A 16,384-nucleotide genomic window follows, 5' to 3' on the forward strand; every position below is an offset into this window, starting at 1 on the left:
GATATGCATATAGTAATCTTTTGTTGAACTCTTAAGTAAACTTATTGAAACAAAAAATCTGGGCAGTTGCTAACGTCTGTACCTATCTCTGAACTCCAGGTAAAATCAAAAGTTACCCTGCTTTAGGGCTCTCCCCACACTGCAAGGGAGAGCATAAACTGCATTGCATGACTGGTCCCCACATAGTTACATAGTTACATAGTTACAAGCTGCTTCTCCTTGCTGCTCCTTTTAGTTGCAAGCACTCTGATGTCATCATGCACAATGCAGGACCAGCAGTCCTGTATTGTTATTGAGGATGTTGAGGGCCTGCTCACAACCTGCAGTGTCGGAAAGAAGAGGCTGGCTGCCAGACTATAGAGGGGTAAGGTGTATATAAATTCTGTTTAGATTACCCCAGGACCAAAATGAGCAGTTACCTTTGCAGTGTGGGGGAAGCAAGATAGCAAGGGTTACTTTTGATTTTAACCTAGAATTCATCTTTAAGGCAACAATACATGCAGTATGATGGTTGATATAGGCACACTAAATATGCCTATAATCACCATTGTGTAGGTTGAAATAACAGTTAATGCCTAATGAGCAGAATGGAAAATCAAGTTTGTGTAAAAAGTATAGAGCAGTGCAAGGCTATGCTGTCGTTTTTGTTTTAAGATCATGGTTGGTTAAAAGAACTATCCAGTTCCCTACTTCAACTTCACCCCATCTATGTGATTTACTTTCCTCTTCCACATGGTTGTGGCCTGCTCCAGTGTTTACAGCATTCTTTCCAAAATCTTCTCTTAGGCCGCGTACACACGAGAGGATTGTCCGTCCAACTAAGTCCGACAGACAGTCCGTCCTACTTTTGAATGAACGGACTTGACCACACACGATGAACAGACAGTCCGTCGAAAGCTTGCGCGATGACGTGTACAGCACGTACGAGGGGACTAGAAATACAACGTCCAATACACTGCAATGCAACCTTCGGCCGTGTAAATCCTTTCTGAGCATGCGCCATACTTAGTCCGTCGAACTAGCCTACTCACGAGCGGACTGTCCGCTGAAACCAAGTTTGGACGGACAATATTACGGAAATTCCGAAAGACTTAGTCCGCCAGACTGTCCGCTGAAAAAGTCCGCTGAAGCCCACACACAAGCCGATTGTCCGCTGAAACACGTTTCAGCGGACCAAGTATGTCAGACAGTCCGCGTGTGTGTACGCGGCCTTACACTGCTTGCACGGTAACCCCCCTATAGACTGGATTGGGGTTGTACCTGTACTGTTTGGAGTATTGTGCTCCCATGAAATAAATGTTGTTTGATTTTTCTTTTTTTTTTTTTTTTCTTGTTTTAGGGGAAGCCGCCTTACAGATGTAAGTAATGTCTGAAAAAAGACTTGTATCCTGATTTTTATCTAGATATCAGTAAAATGTAGAGCAGATCTTATTTTTTTTTTTTTTTAGCCTTGTCACTTTTTTAAAGCTGACCTCCAGGCACATAAAATGCACAAATTAATGCAGCTCTTTGTTAACACATCATTCCGTGTATTTTCCTAAATGCAAGCAGTGTAGTAAATTCTTAAATCCTGAATTGGTATCAGCTTCTTGTAGGCCTTGTACATTCAAGCTCAGACTGAAAAGGCAAAGCAGCACAAGGTACTAAGCAGTTGGGCTACAGTTCAAGGTGCATGCTAAAAGGATGGCAGTAAGAGTGATGGAGAGATGAGCGTATCTGATGCTTCTCTTTTCACTGTCCAGTGACAGGGTGGGTATAGAGAGCAGTTACTGAACTCCAGCAGAGAAAATACAGGTTGAATTCTTTGCCAGCAGGGTTGGACTGGGGCAGAGCTGTGTTAATCTCTAGGCTAAATGGATAGAAAAACTGATAATTTGACAGATTCTACAGCTGTAATATATGTATTTATTATGTATAGTTGGCTGTGAGTCTGCTCATTTAGGTCTAGGGGACAGAAACAAGTAGATTTACATACATGATCCTCTACTCCTCTGCACTGCTACACTGGTCCTGGTTTCCTGGTTATGTTGTATATCTGTTTTTAGGTTGTGTGCGTGTATATATAAGCAAATGTCAATATACATTTAACGTGGTTGTAAACCCTTACAGACCACTTTTACCTACAGGTAAGCCTAGATTAAGGCTTACCTGTAGGTGCAATAAATATCTCCTAAACCGTGTATGTTTGCAAAAGACAGGCACCAATGTCTACGACGCATGCGCCGTAGACAACAGCGAGCAGGTGCACTGAGCGTGCCGTTTCTAACGGCGATTGTGCTGTTAGTGGCGGCTCCCGCATGCATGCGCAGGAGTGACGTCATCGTGGCTTCGGCCAATCACAGCGACGGAGCCGTGATACCCGGAAGGAAGATGGACGCTTCGTGGCAGAGGGGACAGCGGTGACATCGCAGGCTCCTGTGTCAGGTAAGTGACGCATAATGGGCTACAATGCGATGCATAGTAGCCCATTATGCTTTACCTTTGCAGGGAAACAAAGAGCAAGAGAAACCCATCTGGGTTTACTTCCTATTTAATACATAACAAATGATTCCCAGAGTACATTGGATTAGCTAAAGAGTCAGCTCAAAGAAGGCCCCTGTAAGGCTCGATTCACATCTATGCATGTTGCTTTTGAGTGTTTCTGCAGTGATTTTTTTTATTTTTAATTTTTTTCATGGTGCTTGCTGCGTTTTTGGACACGCGTGTTTTTGTTTTTATTTTATTTTTTTACACTGTATATAGCTGGTTGCTAAGGAGGGGGCTGGGAATCCGGCCACCGTGTCCTTAACAACCGATGAGTCATCAGCTGACAGCGTGCTTCCCTGTTGAATGTAAAAAAAAAAGACTTGCTGGCTAAAAAAAAATTATTGGGAAAGCAAAAAAAGCGTGGGGTGCCCCCCCAGGTCCATACATGCCCCTTGGGTCTAGTATGAATTTGGAGGGGACTCCCCACACCAAAATAAAAAAAAATGGCGTGTGTCTTCTTCTTCCCTTCTTCCTCCATCTTCTCCTGCATCTTTCTCCTCCCGGGCTTCTCCTTCTCCCGCTGCTTCTTCTTTTGCTCTTCTGTTTTCACCTGTCTTCTTTGTCCGGTGTTCTCCTTCCTCTGCCAACAACGACCCTCCTCCGATGCTGAGCCCCGCTTCCGCCAACGACCCTCCTCCGATGATCTGTCCTCGCTGATGTCAAGCATGTCCTAGATAACAATGGGGGCGTGGCACCATTTGGAGACCCCGCCCCATGGTGACATCACGGATCCATCATGATCTGGGTGGTGACGTCTATCTAGGACATGCTTGTTATTGGCGTGGACAGCTCAGTGGGACGCAGCATTGGAGGAGGGTAATCGGCGGCAGAGAAAGGAGAACATCGGAGAAAGAAGCAGTAGGAGAATGAGAAGCCTGGAGGAGGAAGATGCGGGAGAAGACAGAGGAAGAAGCGGGGAAGAAAAAGATATTTTTAATAAAAGACTGTCTACTGTATTTATTTCACACTACACTACTTTTTTTTTTTTTTTCATATGGGGGGGGGGGGGGGGGTTGGGATCTGGGGGCTTCCCGATTCTGATAAGCCCCCTGCAGATCCCAACAACCACCGGGAAAGGGTTGTTGGGAAGAGGCCCTTGTCCCCAAACCACCCCCCCCCCCATGTTGAGGGCATGCGGCCTGGTATTGTTCAGGAGGGGAGTCACTCTCTCATCCCCTCCCTTTCCTGACCTGCCGAGCTGCATGCTCGGATAAGGGTCTGGTATGGACTTTGGGAGGGACCCCACGCCATTTTTAGAAAAAAATGTTGGCTTGGGGAAGTACCCTCCAAATCCATACTATACCCAAGGACCTGGGGAGGTGACCTCAATGTTTTTATTACATTTTTTTTTACATTCAGCAAGGAAGCCTGCTGACAGCTGATGACTCATCGGTTGTTAAGGATGTGGTGGCCGGCTTCCCGGCCCCCTCCTTAGCAGCCAGTTATATAAAGTGAATGTACAGCTCAAAAAAAACTCAGACAAAACGTAAATCGCGACAAAATTGCAGTAAAAACGTGCTACTTGCATTTTGGATGCGGGTCCAATGAAGTCTGTTACATGCAAAATGCTGCATTTTATGGGTAAAAAAGTCCCTGACCCTTTCCAAAAACTCGAGGCACAAAAATGCATTAAGGTGAACATGTTCCATAGGAATCCATGTTAAAAAAATGTCCCATTTCTGCAAAATGCATCAAAAAATGCATTCATGCGAATGGAGCCTAAGGCTATCCCCATGTAATTGAAACCTCAAACTCAAACTGTTCAATTAGGAATAAAGCACTCTTATGACATACACACTTGTCTGTGTAAATTTTATTTTGAACTGTTATTTCTGTAAACAGACTTTTCCCAACACCATGGTAAGTTTAAAATGGAAAGCATGTAAAAAGGATCCTATAGTTCATTTTGCTGGCTAGATAAAAGTATAAATACAATGTATGTAATGTTTTATGTCTTCGTGACTAAAAATAAGATATTTTTTAATTATTTACATGTGTATTTGTAGGGCTACCCCTGTAGGGGCTGCTTGTAATAGCTTGTTCTTCCTTGATAATACAGAGGCCACCACAAGCACCAGTCCACACACTTCAGCTTCAATAACCCAGTCTAGTTGATGTCTTTTTGAAGTTTAATGCTTGAAGAACTTTTAAACAGTAGAAGGGTTAGGGCATGGAATACTTCAAAACACTGCACAGTAACAAAGGACACCTTTTTCTCTAGGCTCACACTCCAGGATTCTATTCTGCTGAGCACAGAGGAATGCCTGAGCCCTTATGAGAGCTGTCTCAGTCCAAGCTACTTCAGGTGCTTATATCCCAAAAGCACACACAGTCATCAGCTGCACACCTTTCAGCTTCCTCCGAACAGGGTCCAGTGAGGGAGACAATCCTACTCTCCTTCTCTAGACCCAATCCCCGCGGTGAAGTCCTGCAGCCAGCTCCTCAAAGTTCACTCCAGGCCCTCAACCCTGACACCGCTAAGGCCTCAAAAACAGCTATACAGTCCACAGGCTACCTCAGAGGGGTGGCAGCCCCCCCCCCCAGGCTTGGAAAGAACAGGGCTTCAGGCAGTTATCCTCTCCCTGCCCACCTGCTAGACATTCCTTTCCAGGGATTGGCAGGAGCATGATAAATATTTAGACTGGGTATGTGTATCTCCCACCCTAACGTTTTCTTCTAGAGGCAGGGAGAAGCAATAAAACTCTCAGCCTGTGAAGCCCTAATCACCAGTCCCTTGACTACAGAAGAAGTCAAACTGAAATTGGCCTATTATCTTATCTTAGAAGGTTGCTACATTGTCATTACCATATAAAAACAGACAAACCACATGCAGTTGCATGACCATAGAATGTTGCTGATGTGTAACTTATGCATGCATTGCTTATACATCTTCAGTAATGTATGATTTTTTTTCCTTCCAGAATACATATAAATAGATAGCATTGGATGCTTCCCATTAGTAGATAAGGGTGGGAATGTAATTTATATATAAGGAAAGCTTTTATGAGAAACATAGAGTTCAGTGAAATACAAAAGGAATCAATGAAGAGGGAGAAGGTTAAAGGATAAAAAATAAATAGTGTAGTAAGAAGCATAAATCTGTCTGCTCTGTATGATGACAGGCTGCCTGATTCTTTTACCAAGACGGGAGAAAGAATTATTAGATAATATAATGTACTGTATTAGGAGGTAGCTGTATGTTAAACCACATGTGCTGACATCTTCAAGTGGAACTAGAGAAAGCACTTAGTTTAGCAACATCAACATGAGAAACCTACGACATAGATGATGCAGATAACAAATGCTGTAGCAATAGCTCTGATATATCCTCTGAGGAAGAGGTAAAGGATGATGATTATCTGTTTCATTTGGAAAATATTGATCACTTGCTTTGGTGACAACTACTGTTGATATAGAAGTGAAAAGACACATGAGAGTAAGATAAAATGTTCTATGAATATGTGATACAAAACTAAGGTTTTCTTGACCATTAGACAATATCAAAAATTGGAAGCAATGAAAACATTCAGTTAAGAAATGGCTTGTGTCTAGATCTATCACAGTCGTTCCCTAGTAATTTATTACAGGTCTTTTCTTTTTCAATAGCAAAACCTGCAACTATCAGAATTTGTGACAGCTTGGTCATTATCTATACATTTCTAATCTTTGGCAGCTGACCAATGAGGGTTGTTTTTTTGTTTTGTTTTTTTAAACCTGGAGATTGCAAAGTCTGGTGCAGCTGTGCATGGTAGCCAATCAGCTTCTAACTTCAGCTTGTTTAACCACTTTCAGACCGGACCATTTTGCTGGTAAATGACCAGAGGTCTTTTTACACTTTGGCACTGCGCTGCTTTAACTGGTAATTGCGCGGTCATGCAATGTTGTACCCAAACAAAATTTGCGTCCTTTTCTTCCCACAAATAGAGCTTTCTTTTGATGGTATTTGATTGCCTCTGCGATTTTTATTTTTTGCGATATAAACGTAAAAAGACCGCAAATTTTGAAAAAAAATGATATTTTCTACTTTTTGTTATTAGAAAAATCCAATAAACTCAATTTTAGTCATACATTTAGGCCAAAATGTATTCAGCCACATGTCTTTGGTAAAAAAAAAGTCAATAATTGTATATTTATTGGTTTGCGCAAAAGTTGTCACATCTACAAACTAAGGTACGTTTTCTGGAATTTACGCAGCTTTTAGTTTACGACTGCCTATCTCATTTCTTGAGGTGCTAAAATGGCAGGGCAGTACAAAACCCCCCCAAATGACCCCATTTTGGAAAGTAGACCCCCTAAGGAAATTGATAAGAGGCATGTTGAGCCCATTGAATATTTTATTTTTTTGCCTCAAGCGATTGAATAATGACAAAAAAAAATTTTTTTTTTTTTTTTTTACACAAAGTTGTCACTAAATGATATATTGCTCACACATGCTATGGGCGTATGTGAAATGACACCCCAAAATAAATTCTGCTGCTTCTCCTGAGTACGGGGATACCACATATGTGGGACTTTTTGGGAGCCTAGCCGCGTACGGGGCCCCGAAAACCAAGCACCGCCTTCAGGCTTTCTAAGGGCGTAAATTTTTGAGTTCACTTCTCACTACCTATTACAGTTTTGAAGGCCATAAAATGCCAAGATGGCACAAAACCCCCACAAATGACCCCATTTTAGAAAGTAGACACCCCAAGCTATTTGCTGAGAGGCATGTTGAGTTCATGGAATATTTTATATTTTGCCACAAGTTGCGGGAAAATTACAAACTTTTTTTTTTTTTTTTTTTTTTTTTCACAAAGTTGTCACTAAATGATATATTGCTCACACATGCCATGGGCATATGTGAAATGACACCCCAAAATAAATTCTGCTGCTTCTCCTGAGTACGGGGATACCACATATGTGGGACTTTTTGGGAGCCTAGCCGCGTACGGGGCCCCGAAAACCAAGCACCGCCTTCAGGCTTTCTAAGGGCGTTACAGTTTTGAAGGCCATAAAATGCCAAGATGGCACAAACCCCCCCCCCAAATGACCCCATTTTGGAAAGTAGACACCCCTAAATTTAGGGGTACACTAGTGAGACTAGGTAATAAATGGCGGGTGCCCTGAAACTATAAAAAAATAACTAACCAACCAGCGTCACCTGTAACAGTTATATGGTGATCACTGGTGAAAGGGTTAACTAGGGGGCAATCAGGGGGCTTTATGCGGTAGTATATGGGGGTCCCTGGCGCTATAAAAAGCTGCGGCAAACCTAAATACCTACCTGCCTAACTAGCGTCACCTGTGACACTAATACGGCGATCAGAAAAATGATCGCTTATTAGGCTGGGTTCACACTGGAGCGATGCGGGAACGCCACGAATCCGCGGCGGGTTCCCGCATCGCATGCCTCCCGGCGGCAGTTCACACTGCCCTATGCGAACTGCTGGGAGTGTCAGTGAAATGTTACTGACACCCCCAGATCAGTTTGCATATCGCAGTGCGATCTGCAAACTCGGATCGCATGGTGTGAACACCCATGCGATCCGATTCTGCTGCGGGCCAAAAAAAGGGTCCCGTGCGAATTTGCGGCGGGTGCGGCGGGTGCGGCGAATGGCTGAACTCGAATCGCACAGAGATCGGATGTGATTTGCACTGCAGTGCGGTGCGAATCACATCCGTTCTCATAAACCGCTGCAATGTGAACCCAGCCTTAGTGACACTGGCGACGGGGGGTGATCACGGGGTTAAACCTTTATTGGGGGGGTTAGGGGGTACCTTAGAACTAAAGGGGGCTAACTCTAACTGCCCTAACAGTTATTACAGTCACAAATGACACCAATGCAAAAAAAAAAAAAAAAAAAAATGACATTGGTGTCACTGTGACTGGGGGGCAGGGGTAATTGGGGGGGTGATCGGGGGGTAAAGGGGGGGTGTGAGTGTGCCTGGCATGTTCTACTGTGTGTGTAGAGTGTTGGTGCAACTCACTGATCCGCTCTCCTCCGTGTCGGAACGAAAAATACCGACACGGAGGAGAGAATACATCACTTCCTCTCCTGTGTTTACATTACAGGAGAGGAAGTGATGTCACGGGGGATTTCCATTCGTCGAGAGCGATCGCGAGGGGGTGGCCATGAATGAATGGCCGCCCCCTCATCCCGGATCGCTCTCGAAGGAATGCCGACCGCCGCAGGCACCGGGGGGGGGCCCGATCGGGCCCCCCACCCGCGGGCAGGCAGGGACTTATATATACGCCCATATGCTTGCCCGTGCCATTCTGCCGACGTATATCGTCGTGCGGCGGTCGGCAAGTGGTTAATTAAGCCTTGACAACCCCCCCCCCCTAAAAAAACCTGGAAGCTGATTGGTTTTTATGCAGAACTGCACCAGATTTTGCAACACCCAGTTTTAGTAAATCAACCCCATTATATCAGAATACATTAAGTACTGTACCAGAGCATTCTTTAAAAAAAATAAAATAATTAATTGTTTTAGGTCAATTTTATTTAAAACCTTACTATGTCCAGCGATGCCTCACACATAAACCATCCCCCCACCTAACTCTAACAAATTGCTGCAGCAGTTATTTAAAAAAAAAAAATACCTAAATCTTTCTTTACATTTTTATCATCTGTGATGAAAAGTTTGAGGGTCCATTTTTGGGAGTCCACATTTCCTGGGTGACATGGAAACTTCCCATTGGCAGTCCAGCTGCAAGGCCTCTCCGACTGCAGTGACAATAATTTAAAGCAGTAGTAAACCGCGGCTGGTAAATAAAAAAATAAATTTAAAAAATTCCCCCCGCAAAGGTGATGACATTTTGTGCTAGTATGCATCACGTACTAGCACATTATGAAATACTTACCTTAGAACAAAGCCCTCCAGCGGCACACTGTCACTGCTGACAGGGTTTGCATCCCCCCAAAGGCCTTATTATAGGCTTACCTGTAGGTACAAGTCAAAAAAACTTTACTACCACTTTCAAAAAATATACAACATCATTTTACATTCCTTTAATTTAACAAAATGTTTGAGCTTGTAATGGTTACATTTTTTAAGAATCCCATTAAAAAGTTATAAGGCTACAGAAATGTGGAAATCTATTTCATTCAGACCATTGCACTGAAAGTGTCTAAATAAGAATTTGTAAACATTTGGTCTTCCCAGCCACAACAAAAATAATTTTAGCTGTTTTGCAATCATTGTAGGTAGAATAGGTAGAATTAGTAACAGTATTTATTGGCATCTTGGTGATTCTAATAAGCTGGGAGAGTTGTGATGGAACATAATTAGACAAGATAATCACAAATATAATATACCATATTTTTCCGTGTATAACATGCACCTTAATTTTAAGAGCGAAGATTCAGAAGAAAAAAGATGTAAATAAAGAACTAAGCAAAATAAGGGTCAGTTCCATCAATGCTGCCTTACCAGTGCCCACCTGCAGCCTCACCATTGCCCATCAATGCAGCCTGAGCAGTGCCCATCTGCAGCCTCACCAGTGCCCATTTGCAGCCTGATCAGGGCCCAGCTGTAGCCTCGCCATTGTTTACCATTGCAGCCTGAGCAGTGCCTATCTGCAGCCTCACCTTTGATTACACAGAGCCGGGATCTCCTGTGTACTCGGCACTCACAGTCAAACACAGTCCCATCTCCTGGCCCGGCTCCTATGATAGTCAGAACACCGGTCCAAAGCCAGGACATGTGATGTCTATGCTAGGAGTGGGGCCAGGAGGCAGAACTTGCCCTTTCCTTCCCTCCGAGGCAGGCAGGTATCGGAGTATAACACACACATGATTTGCCCCCTATTTTAAGGGGGAGAAAGGTGCGTGTTATACGCCGATAAATACAGTAGCTAAGTTAAGTTCATGTGTGGATAAAATCTAAAACAATTGTCTTCAGCACATCTCTCTGCAACATTATATTTCTTCTTGTTATGCCTCTTTAAAAACTGCAAGTACTGAAAAATTCCCGGTAATCCTACCTGAAATACTGCAGATGCTGTAGTGATGGCTATACATCATATAGCCTTTGAGGAAGCGCTAAGGGATTAAGACTATCTGTTTTAATTTGGAAATATTGATAATTTAGTGTAGTAAAAATGCCAAATGTAGTGGTATACCTGCAGAATTCGCTAATATTGGGTCCTCTATTCTTATCTTCCCTCTGCAAAAGGCCTCAACCCCTCTGACACCTCAGGTTATACCACTTTAGATCACGTGGGTTTGCAGATTTCACAGTACCTTAGGGACACCCTGAAATCAAACATAAGGCTATATAGAAGATAGCAGTGTGTGTTATCTCAGATGCACAGGGTATAGCACTACAGTATATACTGACACAAGCATCACACTGGCAATGTGCACAGATAGGAAGAACTTAATTTTGACCCAAGCAGTGTAACCTGTAGCTTTCCCCACTAGGGTACGGAAGCAGGCAACAGATGGTTGACAAAGATCAACTTATTAGAACAGACAATTTAAAGAACATCAATCATCAGCAAGTGTACAGGCCTAGATAATTTATACAAATTCGACAGAGCAACCTCCCACCAGTGTCTAGATGGGGTGAGGTTGTTTTGTCCAATAGCTATTGAATTAGGAACTTGGTATCGTAGTGGCTTCTAACTTCCTGCATTGGGCTGACAACCCTGTTACTGCAAAACTGAAATTCCAGGCAGCGTTGTCAGCCCTGGTTGAAGACTCTTCTTTTGCTGAACTACATACAGTACAGTGGGGAAAATAATTATTTGATGCCCTGGAAATTCTGTAAGTTTACCCACTTACAAAGAAATGAAGGGTCTATCATTTTTATCATAGGCGTATTTTAAATGATAGAGACAGAATATCAACCAAAAATCTAGAAAAACACATTACAGATGTTCTAAATTTGAGTTGCAGTTCAGTGAGTAAAATAAGTATTTGATCCCCAAGCAAAACATGACTTAGTACTTGGTGGAGAAACCCTTGTTGGCAAGCACAGAGATAAGACGTTTCTTGTAGTTAATGACCAGGTTTGCACACATCTCAGGAGAAATTTTGGTTGACTCTTTACAGATCGTCTCTAACTCCTTAAAGAGGAAGTAAAGGCACTTTTATAGTTTATTTTTTTATTTTTTATGCAACCTGCAAGGCAAAGCCCCCAAAGCGGTCCTTCTTCATCTTCACCGCTGCCATGTATCCTGGAGTGACTTCCGGGTCTCGCTGCCCCTGGCGCTGTGATTCGTCGGAGCCGCGATGACGTCACTCCCGTGCATGTGCACGGGAGCCGAAACGAGCGGCATATCGCGTGATCTGCTTCCTGCTCGGTGCGCGTCGCTGTCTACGGCGCATGCGCCGTAGACAGCGGTGCCTGTCTTTTTGTAAATATCTCCTAAACCGTGTAGGTTTAGGAGATATTTCTTGGACCTACAGGTACGCCTTAATCTAGGCTTACCTGTAGGTCAAAGTGGTTTGTAAGGGTTTACAACCACTTTAAGGTTTCTTGGGTGTCGTTTGGCAACTCGAAGTTTCAGCTTCCTCCATAAATTTTCTATAGGATTAAAGTCTGGAGACTCTAGGCCACGCCGTGACCCTAATGTGCTTTTTCTTGAGCCACTCCTTTTTGCCTTGGCAGTATATTTTGGGTCATTGTCATGCTGGAAGACCCATCCACGACCCATCTTCAGTGTTCTGGCTGAGGGAAGAAGGTTCTCATCCAAGATTTTACAATACATGGCCCCGTCCTCTGGCCCCTCAATACTGCAAAGATGACCTATACCTTTAGCAGGAAAACAGCCCCAAAGCATCATGTTTCCACCTCCGTGCTTGACTGTAGGGATGGTTTTCTTAGGGTCACATTCAGCATTTTTCTTCCTCCAAACACAGCGAGTCGAGTTAATGCCAAAGAGCTCAATTTTGGTCTCCTCTGACCTCAGTGCTTTTGTCCAATCCTTCTCTGAATCATTTAGATGTTTATTGGCAAATGTCAGACGGGCCTGTACATATGCCTTCTTGAGGTGGGGGACCTTGCAGGCATTGCACAATCTCAATCCATGGTGGCGTATTGTGTTACCAATGGTTTGTTTGGTGACTGTGGCACCACCTGCCTTGAGATCGTTTACAAGCTCCTCGCGCGTAATTCTGGGCTGATCCCTCACTTTTCTCATGATCATCCTTACCCCATGAGACAGAATCTTGCATGAAACTCCAGACTGAAGGCAATTGATGGTTATTTTGTATTTCTTCCATTTGCAAATAATCGCTCCAACAGTTATCTCCTTCTTACCAAGCTTCTTGCTCATGGTGTTTATAGCCCATTCCAGCCTTGTGCAGGTCTACAATCTTGTCCCTGACGTCTTTTGACAGCTCCTTGGTCTTGCCCATGATGGTGAGGTTTGAATGGAAGAAAGAGTTTCTGTGGACAGGTGTCTTTTATACACATAACGCGTTGTCGTTAGGAGCACTTTCTTAGATTGACAGGACTAATCTGTGTACCACATGAGCACATACTGTAGCCAGTCTGGGAGCCAGAATTATTGTTGGTTGATAGGGGATCAAATACTTATTTTACTCCCTGAACTGCAACTCAATTTATAACATTTGTATCATGTTTTTTTGTTTTTTTTGGTTGATATTCTGTCTCTATCATTTACAGTGCCTTGCGAAAATATTCGGCCCCCTTGAACTTTTCAACCTTTTGCCACATTTCAGGCTTCAAACTTAAAGATATAACATTTTTATTTTTTGTGAAGAATCACCAACAAGTGGCACACAATTGTGAAGTGGAGCGAAATCTATTGGATTTTTGAAACTTTTTTAACGAATAAAAAAAATGAAAAGTGGGGCATGTAAAATTATTCGGCCACCTTGCGTTAATACTTTGTAGAGCCACCTTTTGCTGCGATTACAGCCGCAAGTCGCTTGGGGTATGTCTCTATCAGTTTTGCACATCGAGAGACTGAAATTCTTGCCCATTCTTCCTTGCAAAACAGCTCGAGCTCAGTGAGGTTGGATGGAGAGCGTTTGTGAACAGCAGTTTTCAGCTCTTTCCACAGATTCTCGATTGGATTCAGGTCTGGACTTTGGCTTGGCCATTCTAACACCTGGATATGTTTATTTGTGAACCATTCCTTTGTAGATTTTGCTGTATGTTTGGGATCGTTGTCTTGCTGGAAGATAAATCTCCGTCCCAGTTTCAGGTCTTTTGCAGACTCCAACAGGTTTTCATCCAGAATGGTCCTGTATTTGGCTGCATCCATCTTCCCCTCAATTTTAACCATCTTCCCTGTCCCTGCTGAAGAAAAGCAGGCCCAAACCATGATACTGCCACCACCATGTTTGACAGTGGGGATGGTGTGTTGAGGGTGATGAGCTGTGTTGCTTTTACGCCAAACATATAGTTTTGCATTGTGAGCAAAAAGTTTGATTTTGGTTTCATCTGACCAGAGCACCTTCTTCCACATGTTGGGTGTGTCTTCCAGGTGGCTTGTGGCAAACTTTAGACGAGACTTTTTATGGATATCTTTGAGAAATGGCTTTCTTCTTGCCACTCTTCCATAAAGGTCAGATTTGTGCAGTGTACGACTGATTGTTGTCCTATGGACAGACTCTCCCACCTCAGCTGTAGTTCTCTGCAGTTCATCCAGAGTGATCATGGGCCTCTTGGCTGCATCTCTGATCAGTCTTCTCCTTGTCTGAGCTGAAAGTTTAGAGGAACGGTCAGGTCTTGGTAGATTTGCAGTGGTCTGATACTCCTTCCATTTCAAAATGATCGCTTGCACAGTGCTCCTTGGGATGTTTAAAGCTTGGAAAATCTTTTTGTATCCAAATCCGGCTTTAAACTTCTCCACAACAGTATTACGGACCTACCTGGTGTGTTCCTTGGTCTTCATGATGCTCTCTGTGCTTTCAACAGAACCCTGAGACTATCACAGAGCAGGTGCATTTATACAGAGACTTGATTACACACAGGTGGATTCTATTTATCACCATCAGTCATTTAGGACAACATTGGATCATTCAGAGTTCCTCGCTGAACTTCTGGAGTGAGTTTGCTGCACTGAAAGTAAAGGGCCGAATAATTTTGCACGCACCACTTTTCAGTTTTTTATTTGCTAAAAAAGTTTCAAATATCCAATAGATTTCGTTCCACTTCACAATTGTGTCCCACTTGTTGGTGATTCTTCACAAAAAAAACATTTTTTATATCTTTATGTTTGAAGCCTGAAATGTGGCAAAAGGTTGAAAAGTTCAAGGGGGCCGAATACTTTCGCAAGGCACTGTAAAATACACCTATGATAACAATTAAGCTGCTTTCACACTGAGGCGCTTTACAGGTGCTATAGCGCTAAAGATAGCACCTGTAAAGCGCCTCTCCTCTCACTCCAGTGTGAAAGGGCTTTCACGCTGGAGCGGTGCACTGGCAGGATGTCAAAAAAAGTCCTGCAAGCAGTATCTTTGAGGCGCTGTAGGAGAGGGGTATACCCCGCTCTTAAAGTGTCCCTGCCCATTGAAATCAATAGGCAGTACCGCCAAAGCGCGTTTAACCCTTTTTCCAGCCGTTAGCGGGGGTTAAAAGCAAAAATGTCAGTAAATCGCTATCGCCCGCCCACCCCAGTGTGAAAGTGCTCTTATAGACCCTTTATTTCTTTGTAAGTGGGCAAACAAAATCTGCAAGGGATCAAATAATTATTTCCTCCATTTTTTCTTCATCTCTATAACTCTCAACACTTGCTGCCCTCTGCAGTTAATCTTTCATTTGCATCTTTGTAATGAAAAAATAGACCTAAATATGTCCTACAGTATTGTCTAGTTTTTCATAGGTTAAAATGCGTTTTTCCTTATGTCAGAAAAGCATCAGGGCCACACATTAGACTTGTACTGAAAAAAAGGAATGTATGAATATCATTTCAAGAAATGAAAGAAAAATTGCATACTTCTTTTCTGAAACATGAAAAACAAGTTTTGAAAAGACATTAATTGAAAAATGGATATATTTTTTATGAGGGATGTGTGCACAACCACTCTTCATCCCTAGCCTGGCTTATTTCATGTTTGATAGATTTATCCAAGTGGAATTAGTTTACCATGTCTTTGGATAGATTCCTTGAAGTGGAACTATTTTAGCAGATGTGCCAGCTATCCTAAGAAAAATATATTATTTGTTAAAAAACTAAAACAAAAAACAAACACCAATACTTAAAATATACCTATCAGTCTGTGTGAATAAATGGCTAATGTAACAATATACAGCCAAAGTATAGTTTAAAAAAAAAAAAAATCTTTTATTGTTTACAAAGTATTCCTTGGTTTCCATTCGAATGATTTGAGAATAATCTGGGAGAATAATGTCATCATTTGGCTGCGAGAAGGAAGAAGTACTTCCTTACTTCTCTCTGCCACAGGGATCACTCTGATTGTAACAATGTAACTTTGTAGCAAGTCACAAGCTAACGGTAAGCTAGAGCAGTGGTCATCAACTCCTGTCCTCAGGTCCCACTAACAGGCCAGGTTTACAAGATAACTGAATTACATCACAGGTGATATAATTTTCTGCTCAGTGATTGCAGTATTCTAGCCTGCATCTCCCAAAAGTAATACATAAAACCTGGCCTGTTAGTGGGCCTTGAAGACAGGGTTGATGACCACTGAGCTAGAGAACTCCTTTCTGTAATGATCCGCCCTGTGATGATCCGCTTGCTCAGCGTGGATCGCTCCGTTGTCCCCGCTGAGCCGGCGGTGGACAGGGCGGTCTCTGCACACTGTGCAGGGACCGCCCTGTCAGCTCTCTGCTCTCCTCTATGGGGGATCGGATGAGCACGGACCATCTGTCCGTGTTCATCCGATCCGCTCTGCAGATGGATAGAAAAATAGAATTTTCCTCCGTCTGCAGAATC

General features: G+C 43.0%; 1 protein-coding gene across 9 annotated transcripts in view; it reads left to right on the forward strand.

Annotated features, from left to right (window-relative positions):
* The window catches only part of CFAP410 (cilia and flagella associated protein 410), a 69,183-nt gene that overhangs the window by 13,146 nt on the left and 39,653 nt on the right, over window positions 1-16,384 (forward strand). For 8 of the 9 annotated variants that reach the window (XM_077448653.1, XM_077448654.1, XM_077448656.1 and 5 more), the window contains one exon: window positions 1,340-1,358. The exons of the other annotated variant lie outside the window; for it this stretch is intronic. In XM_077448653.1, coding sequence (XP_077304779.1) covers window positions 1,340-1,358 — 19 coding nt within the window. The remainder of the gene's footprint in view (window positions 1-1,339; window positions 1,359-16,384) is intronic. 9 annotated transcript variants of the gene reach the window in all.

The sequence above is a fragment of the Lithobates pipiens genome, unplaced genomic scaffold, assembly GCF_037356315.1.
Source record: "Lithobates pipiens isolate NorthernLeopardFrog02 unplaced genomic scaffold, aLitPip1_a1.2 Scaffold_22, whole genome shotgun sequence".
NCBI classification, from domain to species: domain Eukaryota; kingdom Metazoa; phylum Chordata; class Amphibia; order Anura; family Ranidae; genus Lithobates; species Lithobates pipiens.